Source organism: Falco punctatus, assembly GCF_963210335.1.
Source record: "Falco punctatus genome assembly, chromosome: 14".
NCBI lineage: Eukaryota > Metazoa > Chordata > Aves > Falconiformes > Falconidae > Falco > Falco punctatus.
The window spans coordinates 13,739,228-13,751,999 of NC_137594.1; the positions used below are offsets into that span (position 1 = coordinate 13,739,228).

At 38.0% G+C, this 12,772-nt stretch overlaps 1 protein-coding gene across 11 annotated transcripts in view; it reads right to left on the reverse strand.

The window, feature by feature from the left end:
• ZNF536 (zinc finger protein 536) overlaps positions 1-12,772 on the reverse strand; it is a 354,573-nt gene that overhangs the window by 121,917 nt on the left and 219,884 nt on the right. For all 11 annotated transcript variants that reach the window (XR_013931899.1, XM_080410809.1, XM_080410811.1 and 8 more), the window contains one exon: positions 3,023-4,603. Coding sequence is in view for 10 of the 11 variants with exons in the window: in XM_080410809.1 (XP_080266935.1) it covers positions 3,023-4,603 (1,581 nt within the window). In the remaining variant the exon portion in view is untranslated. The remainder of the gene's footprint in view (positions 1-3,022; positions 4,604-12,772) is intronic.

Here is a 12,772-nt window from a genome sequence, read left to right on the forward strand (position 1 = left end):
GCATTTTGACATGGAAATTTCTGTATCATGCAGTAATTACAGTTCTTTCCTAATTGTGTCTTTCATCCCTACAGCCTGAAGCACGACAGGAGCATAAATGAATCATGTCTCTTTCTACATACATCAGTCTCATTCTACATATAGGGAAATTGAGGACTGCTTCCCCCATGTGTAGTGATTTTCCAAAACAACAATGGGAGTTGGTGGCATTCTCCTCTAGAAACTAAACCCTTTTTGTGCCAAGATTTGTGCTTAAAAACTGACCCATTATCTTATGGTAAAATCTGACAACTAAAAATGATCCACATGGATCACTGAAAATCCCAGCTTGTTCTCACGCAGCCAGAAATTTAACTCCATTAGTGTGGCCAATCAAAGATGCAATCTCAACTATCTGAGGCTGAGATACTTTTTTTCAGTCTTATTTTCACTGGATTCTGACTGCGGAAAGAGCACCACACCTTGCTGCCTTGATCGTGCAAGGACTGTGTCAAGTCTATCAGTGTCCTCTCTTGGGATGTCAACAACCCACACATCAATGGCTGCAAAAAGAAAGGCAAATGCATAGCGTCTCCCAAAATACAAAGGAACACAAGGATCATGCCCTGGAATCAGGTGCTGGAGGTGGGTCTCAAGTTTGATGTCTCAGGCAGTGGGAGAGACAAAGGGAACCACAACTGAGGTCATGGGCTTTGTGCAAGAGGGAAAGAAGGCTAATAAATGACAGGGTGTTCCTGACAGCTAATCTGCAAGTGCAGAAACATCAGGTGAGATTCCCCACACTAGCATGCACAGATGGAGTGTGATTTCACAGTATAAAATGTCACTGAGAAAATGAAAACTTCCAAAAACCACTACTTTCAAGTGGGTGGTGTCCAAGCCAACCAAATAAAAAAAACTACTGACAAGGGGCTTGCTCATACTCATCCACCTTTGCTGTGAGATATTGAGAAAAATGAAATAAGATATTTAAATATTCAACCTTAACATGTATATTCTGCAAACACTCAATAGAATGTCAGTAAAGAATTTTAAAAAGCTGTTTTTGGAGGGGGGAGAAAGGAGGACTCGCACTGCATTTTCCGTTTAAAAATGGCTTAAAAAGTAGAACAGACAAGCTTCTGTTGGTTGCTTTTTTCCTTCATACTTCAAGTCAAATCCATTATCACTGGGCAGAGCTTGTGAAAGGGATATGGTTTTTTAAATCATATAAACTCAAACCATCATAAAATGTCTGTTGAATTGATTGGAAGATGAAACAAAAAACTAATGGAAGTAAGATGACCTCATTTCAACAGTAATATTAGAGGGTGGGTTTTTTTGTCGTTTTAAAAATCTTATGACAGGGAAGGAGTATAAAGATATTATGCACAAAGCAACTAATCTTAGTTTTCCAATTTTTTTACTTGTTTGTTTAGAGAGTCATTTCTCTGCTGCTTGTTTGGGTTGGTTGGTTTTTTTGTAACTGACTGTACTCCACAAATAGAGAGGGAAAAAAATCCAAGCAGGATTTTACCAGCTGCAAATTAAACCAGCTATCAACTATTTTCAAAATATCAGTAATGTAACTGCTGATTTTGTAGAATCTGGAAATATTTCCAAGTATCTGAATGCTTGGGCTCATGATTCAGTTTAAGTAATGACAATATTGTGAAGCCAAAATGCTCTAAAGAATACAAGTGAGATAAACTTTGTGAGGAAAAATCAGACTTTTTACCAGACCAACCAATACACTTGGTAAGTATATTACCAGGCAGAGAGGGGCCTGAAGAAGGGGCTATGGCTTTAAGCATATACACTATCCTAGTAAAGTCAAACAAAGCTCCCACTAACCTTAAGTTAACCAGGGTAACCACTCTTAAGTGCAGATTTAGGGTTTCATTTGAAATTGTCAGGCTTTAAAACTGTTGGATCACATTTTCTTTTCTTTTTTTAACTTGAATACGTTTTATTATGCATGTTCAGCTCTGACAATGAGTTTTCTGATTAGTCTGAAGGTTAAGCGAAACAAGCATTACTGAAGTTTTTGTGTCCTTTGCTGACTCCGCTTTTTAAAGTGATACTGTTTTTGAAAGGATTTACACTCTAAAATCTCTTTCAAACAAGAACTATGCTGACAAAATAGGAGATAAATTGAAAAAAATCCTCATTCTCATTCGTTCCATGTAGACTTAATTTTCAGTTTTGTCAAATATGGTGTGTGTGATATGAGGAAGTAAAACTGAAGGTTTGTAAATCAGTAAAATTGCCTAATAAGGGTAAAAGGTGGTTTTGTTTGGTGTGTTGCTTTTTTAATTACCTGGAGGCATATTCTTAATTAGGCAAATCACAATTTGTACAACCACTAGTTAGAATAGGGAAAATGGTCTAGGGCAACTATTGCATGGGTGCCATTGAAACAAACCAGAAAAATAAAATTTAAAAAAAATATATGGGAGGGAAAGAAAAGAGAGGAAAAAAAAAAAAAAAGGCTCTTCACCACAGGTAGACACATTCCATGCACCTGGCCTTTGATTTCATTAATATTGTGGAAATTGAACACACCCCAATTCAAAGAAGGGGGAAGGGAGGGGAGGGAAGGGGGGGGGGAGGCAGGGAGGAAAAAAAAAAAAAAAAAGAGAGAAAGCAAAGTTTGCTTGGCAAAGCATCCAGTGTTTTTCTTGGGTTCTTATATCAAAATACTGAAAAGTTTGCAAGTTACCATGTAAATTTTTTAAAACTTTTTCCTCCTTTGAGTATGCTAAAGCAGTAAGTATCCCCCTCAGATGCCACTAGCACAGATAGTCTATATTGCTGCTACTCTAGTTTAAAAAGCAAGTTCTTTCTAAAATCCTGTATAAGTATATGCATGCAGCACTGCTGATTTCGATGGAGTAGACCACATGTAAGACTAGAATTTGGCCCACAGGGTTTAACATTTAAAAAAATGTATTACTAACAAACATGACTATATTTAAAGAGCAGCTTCATGATTCTGCACAAGTGTTTTCTGAAATGGTCTAAAAGAAGGTCTAAAACTTACCACACAAGTCAGGTCTCTTGATACATCCACTAGTTGCTGTGCTACTTGCAAGTCCATTAAAGGCTGCTAAGCCATCAGAGCTGTAAGCTCTTAGGACTGACAACATGTTCATCTGCTTCTCCAGGACCTGTGGACCCTGAACTTGTTCGGGTTTCATCACTCCTTGTGCAGTTTCATGGGAGGATAGAAGATTCTGACTGTGCCACTGCTTTTCTGATGCTTGTGGCAGTGGTGATACGAGCCCTTGTGCTGGTTGTGAGGTGACTGTACTTTGTATATTGTCGCCTCCTTCACTGCTTTCTTTATTTAGGGCAGACAACTGCTTATTCATAATATCTGGTTCTGTGTCAATGTCCTCATCTTCAATGTTTTCTTCCTTGGAAGATTCCATATCCTCAGATGAAGCTATGTCAGAAAGGTCATCAGTAGCACTTTTATTTACAGAGTCAGAGAGCAGAATATTTGGGTCATCTTCAGATTGTGTTTTTATTTCAGATTCATTACTGGTGCAAGAATTTTGCGTTCCCGTGCCAATAACACCAGGATAAACACCAAACTGCTTATAGAAGTCTGTTGTAAAATTACAAAAAGTGGATTCCATGTGGCTGGGCCAGGCAGCGCTCTTTTGCTCTCCCAGGGTCTCTTTATTTTGTCCTTGGGTCATTTTCTCAGAAGCTGAGTCCAGCTGGCTCAGCATGTTTGAAACTACCGCCTCCTTGCTGGACTGCACCGAAGAAGGGAGCAAGCTCACTTTATTAACTGAGGCTGAAGCTTCTCTAGATTGGTCTTTGTTGTTCCCTATGATGTTGTCTTTACGTTTAGCCTTGCCCAGGTGATTGGCCTGGAGGTGCAGTGCCATCAGTTCCATAGATGAAGTTGTAAAGGAACAAAATAAGCAGCCGTGCCAAGCAATATTGTCTTGCACAGTAACGGATGAACCTGGGAGGGAGGCTGCATCTGGCCTTACGGACAGGTCAAGAGGTTCATATTGTGACTTTTCTGTTTTTCGCTGTGAGGACTTGCTAGTTATCTTTTCTTCACCGCCATCTGAGCCCAGAGCTTTTGCTGAAAGTGGATCTGAGAGAGCTTTATCCTTCATTTCTTTTTCTTTCCTCAAAGAACTTAGGACAAAGCTGTCCATGAAAGCTTGCAAAGACCCTTGAAAGTTCACACCATTCCCAACCATGTTCTGGTAAGCACGGCCAAGTTCAGAGAAGTGTGTTCCTTTGGAAGATATGTCTGAACCCTTCATATTTTCTGAAGATACTTCAGATGACATGCCAGCTGCTTGTCCTTGCTGATCTCCGGAAGACAGCATTCCTGACGTCCACTGTTGCGAGACCATGCCACTTCGGAAATCGATGCCAGGAAGCCCCTTGAAGGCTCCTCTCAATATATCTGGTCTAATAAACACAGAACTTTTATTTGGTGTCTCATCTTTGTGTTCTTGACTTGCAGTCTGCCCAGACAGTGGTCCTGCTCCATTCTGTCGCTCCCGGTGGTGCCGTTCCAAGTGGTATTTGAGGGATGCAGACTGAGTACCGGCATAATCACAATGCGGACACTTGTAAGGCTTTTCACCTATAGGTATGGATAAAGAGAAAAATATAAAGAAAGAGAATTAATAGTACTTTGGTGTACACATGAGTGAATTAAAAAAAAAAAATCAACATTAGATGCTTGAAAACAAGAAAATCTTAGAGTTAATAATTCATTTAAAAAAATAAAAGAATTTCCTTTAATTGAAGACTAATTCATAAACTGAATATCTTTAAAATGGGTCTCCAGAATGTGGGGCCATTCAGGAATGACATGGTATCTACACACAATTAGCCATCTTTTTCTTAATCTAACATGTAGAAAACTGTTGTAGAATTAAAAGCTATGATTATGAAAATGAAGCATAACAATTTCAACCACAGTAATCATTAAAAGTACAAGTTTAAAAAAAAGGAGAGACAAAGAATGTAACAAATGGATGGTTGCAATATTTTGTGTATACAATTGCTCTAAAATTTGTTTAAACTATACACATGGAAACCATTTTTAAACCTAAAAATTTTATGGCACTGTTACGCAAGACTGAAATGAATGATTTAAGTCTTGCTCTGCAGTAAATCATGGATATAATTAGCAAATGGCATACTGCACAAGTAATTTATCATTATTTGGAGGGCACCATTCCAGAAGGATTCAAAGATCTGCAGACCTACTGCATTGTTTCTAAATAAAGAACTATAAATACAGATTCTATAAAATATTAATATCATTACACTACATTATGATTGCAGCATGTAAGAACATATAGTTAAAATAAAAAGTAGTCAATAACATAAAAAAGAAATCCAGTAATAAAAATACAAAATATATTTAGTTTCTGTATTTGAAATTAGCATTATCTACTGGTTTTTGCAGTCCTTTAAATTTGTACTAATGGCATTTCTAATGCTCAGGTAGTAATACGTGTAATTTACCTACCATAAGCACTTTTCTAGGATTAGCTTTAGTAGAGTTTTAAAACATATAAGATGATTTTCAGGAATTATATATACATATGAATCCCATACTAAACTTTTACTTTACTTCCTATACTTTAAGAAAGGTAGAAGATATCACACGTATAATAGATATTCACATACAATCGTAAGGACATACCCCATAAGAATGTACCTCTAAGCAAACTACATCTAAAATTTTGCAGAGCACTTGTTAGCAATGCAGTTTCCTTTAAAGGAAGAAGTACGGAAATCCTCGCTAAAAGCGAGAGGAATCCAAGAGACCTGCGAGCTGTCAATATTGGCAATTATTTCTATGAGGGAGCCCAACAAGAAGCAGAAACTGCTTTCTCTACATAGGTTTTTTTCCTAAGTGACCAGAAAGACAAAGGCAAGCCTTCTCCAAACCGTATAATGGAAATACTTATTTTGAAAACTTCCTCCATGGGGAAAAATGCTATGTAATATTATGTAGTTTACCAAACCAGCTGGAAAGTTATCCATTTACAAATAACCTCGAAATCTGCTTAAAACAAAATTGAAAAGCTTTCAAACTTTTGTTATTTAAGCGACAGGCTCAGTTGAAAGGCTGGCAAATACTTGGGAAGCTGCTCCTCTTACTGATGGCAGGAATTTACTAATGAGATGCAACACCAGAGCACTCAAATGCCCACACAGCACTGCACGAGCTGGCTTACTGACCATGCACACGAGCTGGATACGTGCTGCAATTCAGATGGGGCTGAAGGAAATTGCAAGCAGTGGAAATTCTAAATCCATAATGTAATCCTAAAGCTAAACGGTGAGACACGAGAGCTTTACATCAACCACATTAATCGACCTTTTTAGAGGAGAAAAGTGCAGCACCTCAAACCAGAGGTGTTCAGCAGAGGAAGAGGTAGTAATTGGCAGGGTTCATGCATTAGGCCTGGGTCCACACAGCTTAACAGGAGAAATAAGATTTAAACATTTCAGTGTGACTTCTGAGTCTTCCACAATCGCCTAATTAAGTTCTGGCGCTCCACCGATGAGAAGTAGGGGCTGCGTTTCAGTGGAAGTTGTGCAAAAGCAAACTGTTCCTACTGACGTGCACAAACCACTAAACTGAGATGGATCGTGCCTGTCTGGGCTTCCCGGGCCCCAGGTGGGAGCCTGGGAATGCACACACCCCCCACCGCAAGTGTGTCAGGGTAGGGACGAGGGGACAGGAGACGCTGGCTGTCTATATGTTTGCAGTTGTGCAGGGCTGTTTGGGAGTGCACGAACTCCGACAGCTGTGCTGCCAGTCAGAACGTGTACAAATATTAATGCTGTTTGTACAGCACAGACATGCTTCGATATTTTTGAGCCGTTTTCTGTTGTTCTGTTGTTTCTCCCACAGCTACTGTCAACAGTCACTAGTGACCTCTGATAAAACTTAGATATTTTAAGCGTTGCCTAAAAAGTAATCAGACTGGTGAACAACAAGTGCCAGGCTTTATAAGGTTAAATGCTCTCACTTTTGAGTTTTCACTCTTCTTAATTGAAACGCTCTTCCTCAGCATCCCCTATGCCTTTACGGAAATCTTTAACACAATTATATTGAGCACTTCCTTTTATTCTAATGATAGTTCAGTGTGTGTTTGCATTGCACATAAAGTGACACCGTTAAGAAGTGTGCCCCAGCATCACAGGCGCTCTGTCAGCCACCAGATCACTACCTCTGCAGAAGAAGTTTGCAATATAGGCTGCACTGATGTTGCTACAAGCACACAGGAGCTGTTCAAAGCAGTAAGTACATGTAGAAATGGATATAAGTAAGTTTAAATATGCTAACTAGCGGAAATACTACTAATATTTTGTTCTTCTAAAGTACCTTCAGCCTAAAGCACTGGGCACAACAACATACCCTTATTCTGAATTGCTAAGCCTTGAAGTCATTACATTTTCCGCTTGAAGGCCTCTCCACTGAGCGAGCTTCCTTTCAGCAGAGGAGATCTGGACACAGCTCACCATCAACGCCATAAGCATTGGACTGAAAGAAGACACTGACTGAGACAGTGTGATAAAAAGTTCAAATCTCTCCTAGCCTTGGTACGCTGCCTCTGTGGTGCTCCCACCTCTTGCATGGCTAGAAATGAGATCTAAAGCCGAGGGTCTGAAATTGGACTCAACATGTAGCAACACACTGTGCCACCTATCCAGCACAGGACTGGCCAAATTACATTGTTCAAAGGGAACTATTCCAAACCTCTCTCTTCTCTTTTAGATCCAAATATTGGCAGTGATTAGCTTACTTCAAAGCAACCTTAACTGCTGCTATTTCAAGGGCAGGCGCTGGGAGAAGGGAGCAGGATGGAGTAAATAATCTTTGAATCTTTTAAATTTAGTATGTCGGTATTTCCTAAATCCAGTAATTATGCAGCAGATATTTAGATGCTATTTCATCCATCCAAATTAACAACCAGCTACTCCCTGTGTAAGTCCCTGTACAAATGAAAAAACAGTTATAAGCCACTGTGGGAAAAAGCCCCAACTAACCAAAACCCAAGCCAGTTTCAATGGAAAACCCAAAGGATCCCTAATTTCCAGGACTCTACCAGCAACTGCAATAGTATATGTCCAAAGAATACTACAGGGGACAAGAAAAGCAGGCTATGATTCTTGTTAGAAGACAACCTGTTTGTATCTCATACTTTGAGGAAAGGTTTCAGAGAATTCATCCTAGTGTAATGACTACCCTGATAACATTGCCAAGAGCAGTGTCTGGATGAGTTATTTAACACTTAATATCAGTTCACATAAATTAACGTTGCCATGTAGGAGTGAGGAAACATGACTTTTTCAAAATAATTTTCTGCATTTCATACCCAAGAGTCATTTTTCATTGTTCACAAAGGCAACGACCATCCTGATCTTGCTGATTCTCTGGTCCTGTTTGCATCCCTGCAAACCTTTTCACAACGGAGTAGAAAGAGAGAATATTCCAGTGTGCATAAGTGAAAAAGAAAAAAAAAAAACTTATAGAGAATAACTTATGTGGGCAACATAATCACTGTTCTGATCTATCTGCTGCTCTGGTTTACAAGACACAAAACATCTCACAAGAACGATTTTGTATCAGGACAGAGTAAAATAATAAAAATCCAGTGCTTCTTGTAAAATCTACACAAAAGCTTGGTAGATAACTGGAAACAGACATGTTGCCCAGCAGAAACAGGTCTGTTTGTAGGTTGTCTTAACAATGTAGATGTATAATCTATGCAAGCTATCACCAATCCTGCTCCCAACACAATCTGACCATACTAGTCATAGGTATTGTATCTATGGGCTGGGCAAGGAGACCACAGCTAGCTTGTAAATGGATCTACAAATTTTAAGGCCAGAAGGGACAATTATGAACATCTATTCTGATCTGCTGTATGGCACAGGCCAAAGACTCTCACAGAAATAATTCCTGTGTCAAATCATAACTACAATTTGAAACAAAACTTACTTGTTTGTTTAAACATATTCTGTTTCAACGACAGCAATAACCCACCATGTCCCTAGGTAAACTGTTTGACTTAAGTATTTTCTCTACTCAGAATATGAGCCTCATTTCTCACTTGAATTTGTCCAGTCTGCTTCCTACTACTGAGCACTGCTACATTTTCCCTGCTAGATGAAACTGGTTTGTTTTTTTCAATAAAAATATCTATTCCCTAAGGAAGGTACTTGCAGATGGCAAACGAGTCACCTCTTCACCTTCTCTCACTCTTGAGTAGAATACCCTTCCCAATTTTTCAATGTCCTTTTAAATTATGGGTACCCACTAAAGCTTTGATGAAATTTCAACTTGATATCAATCTTATACACTCAAACACTATGTTTACATCCACAGCTATAGCAATCAACTAAGAGCTCATATTCTGTTGCTTCTCTACCATAATCCTAGCCCCAGTTCATCAATGCCTTCAGTATTTGTTCCTTTATATTTTGCTTATTTAAAATTTAAATTTAAATTTTAAATAAATTTTAAATTTAAAAAAAATAAAAATAAAAAAATATTGTCAAAAAGAGTCTGCTTAACTGACTAATCAGTGTCCCCATGATTTTCAGCATCTTACCATTTTTGGCCATTGCTAAATTTTATCAACAGTGATTTCATATACTCCTTCAAATAATGCTGAAATACCACATAGGTGGAGCTGGAAGCACTGCTGTGGAGCTGCCAGTTTTTGTGCTACTTCATCTCTGTACATTGTTTTTCTTGTTGGGGGAGGCTGTCGCATAGAACAAGGTACTTTCACAAGCCTTGAGAGAAAGTCAGAAACTTAATAAAACTTATGTTCATAAAATAAAATTGGATTAACTATACTACCAATTCTTAATTTGTTAACAAATTCCTCCCTTAATTTTACACAAAACTTTTGTCAGGGTAGTCCATTTATAATTTCAAGGTCTTTGTATCCTTTCTTTTTGGAAATCCTAGACTAGCCCGAGCTTTTTTACTACTACGAGTGCTCTGCAACTTACTCTGTGTTCCAAGATCGGGTTTTTTATATGAACTTTAATGATTTGGAGAGCTCTTCAGCCAGGGTTTTTAAGACTTTATCTATGTTATCCAGCCTCATTCATTCTAAAAAATCTTAAAATGTAGTGGGCTACAGTATAACAGCCTCATTACTTAATGGCAGAACTATATCATTGGAAAATACTTACAAAACCCAGCAAGCTTCTTCCTGAGAACAGACGAGTATTTAGTCTCTATACCGTGACTGATAATTTCTTATCCATTCTTGTCCAGTATTAGCAAGCTACCAATCGTTAAACCTGCCAGATCTACAGAATTTTCCCCTGTTCTCTATAACCCTAATAGCCACATACGTATTTTTACTATTACTTTTAGCATCCCTTAGCAAATCTACGTAGTTCTTAAGTATCTATTTATATTTAGTGCTGTGGGCTTCTTTATTCATTTTTCATACTTAAGATGCAGCTACTTAAAAATCTGTACTGCACCTTACACTCCCCTTCCCCACTGAATGCCCCCGCCTCCTTTCTAAATAAGATTTCTTAAGGAATGTGTTTGTGGCATATGCCCTGCTGCTCCTTGCAGTGCTGCTTCTCAGTACAGCCAGGGCTGTGCATCAGTACAAGAACCCCAACATCTAACGCTCTGGCAGCCAGTACTGGGGGTTTGAAAGTCACTCAGGGACAATATGAGTTGCAATTTGATCCTATACATTTCTAAACAAGCTATAGTTTTCTTTCATGCAAAGCAAATGAAATCAAACATCTTATAATGCCAGAGAATACTGCTTAATGAAAATATTGAAAACATTTTCCAGCATTTTTTATTTTACCATTGAAACAGTTATTGATAACCTATTTTATCCATTGTGCAGTAGATATTTTAGAAATGAATTGCTGTATGGTTTAATTAGTTCATTATTATGCCTATTCTTACACGGTAATTTCTTTTATCATTCTAATCATTCACTTCACACTTTTTAAACCAAATGGAGTATCAAAGGTTCTGTAGGATTATTTTTGGATCCTGCACATGTTTCACCACACAATTAATCTGTTTGTCAGAAATACTAGTTAACTTCTTCTCTTTACTACTTCCCTTTACCAGTAATTTTTCTCTACTATATAAGATGAAACTACCCCTGCCCTGTAGAAAGACAGACTTTTGATGCCTTCGACTTAGTTTATTAAAGATTTTTCAATTGTGTACTAGGCATTACAATAAAATATTTTAATTTTTATAAAGTTTTATAATTGAATATTTTCCTTTATTTATATCTCATCTGCAATATTTATTTAGTCTTTTTACATGTCTTTACTTAGTTAAAACGCAGAGAGAGAAATATGGTTGTTACTTTGCAGGGAAGATTCAGTACATTAATATAAACTGTACACTAATTCCCCCAAAGCATATATATATGTTGTAAACCTGAAGACTTTTTACACAGCTGCTTATTGCTAAACAGTGCCTTGTCCAGAAGGGGACAATCTGTGTCTCTAATTGCTGTCACTGAAGCTGAGATTCATTATGTGACTTTCCCATTAAAATGTGAGCATTAATTTGTATAATGAAATATCACCCACTGCAGTGTTCATTAGCCATGCCCTACTGTATACTGCACATTGTTAGCTACCTAGAAACTGTAGTTAATTTCACTAATGGATATTTCCCTACTTAGTGTTTGGTAGGAAATTTATACTGTAACATTACCTCTTAAACTTTTAAGGAAATTTAAATTCAATCAATTATTTTCAACAAAAGTTTGGGATGTCATTAAGACAAGAGAAAAGGCATGCTGTACAATGTTAAGGATGGGAAATCTGGACGAATCTAGAGAAATGGAAAGTCCTTTTAGTTCATCTTCGAAATGTAAGAATAAAGGATGTTCAATACCAAAATTGTCTCCTCTTGGAGCACACATACCCATTTTCCTTAATTATTCATATTGCTCATCCCACTACAAGCGCCTTCAGAGAATGGCAACAGGCAGTCTTTTTTTAGGAAGAAAATGTGAATTGGATTCATTTAAAACAGCACCATTTTTACTGTATTTCATCAGTTCGCCTAAGCAAGTTTTAAGATTGGGTAGTCGCATTTCCAAGGGAAGATGCAGGGACACTGTAAATGTATATAATACATCTAATGCATGTAAGGTGTGTGTCATACATATTGTAACGCTCTCGGTCAACAGACACAGCCCTGCCAAGTTTTTTATTCCTATCCTTCTCTTTCTCAGGTTTCTTGTTTAGCACAACCCAAACCTTCTTCAGGGCTCTACTTTGCTCATGCACATTAATCTTTGCTCATTACTCAAGGGATTTAACTGTGCCAATCATACTGGGAATATACCTGAGCACTTCATGACCACACAAACACAAACTGGTCTACATCTGCAGTAGCTTCTACGTGCTAGTACAACGTGCAAAGAGGTGATAGAGCTAATCTGAAACTGGCCCTTACAAAATGGGTCACTTGTCAAAGGTAGAACACAAGAAATTTTAATTTTTTACAACTAACTGTCCCTGTGCAGTCCAAAGATCTAGGCATGTATAGTAAAAACCACACCCATTTATTTGATTTCAGTGGGAATTCAGAGGGCTCAGGACCATAAAGAAGATGCTCAGCTCCCCGAAGGAAGGAACCTTAAATTGCTGCCCCCAGAGGGGAAAAATGGACACTCTGGAAGCATGTGCATATGGCACATTGTGAGTCACGGACACTTGGATGGTTTTATTTTTCACAATGTCTGAGCATCTTTAA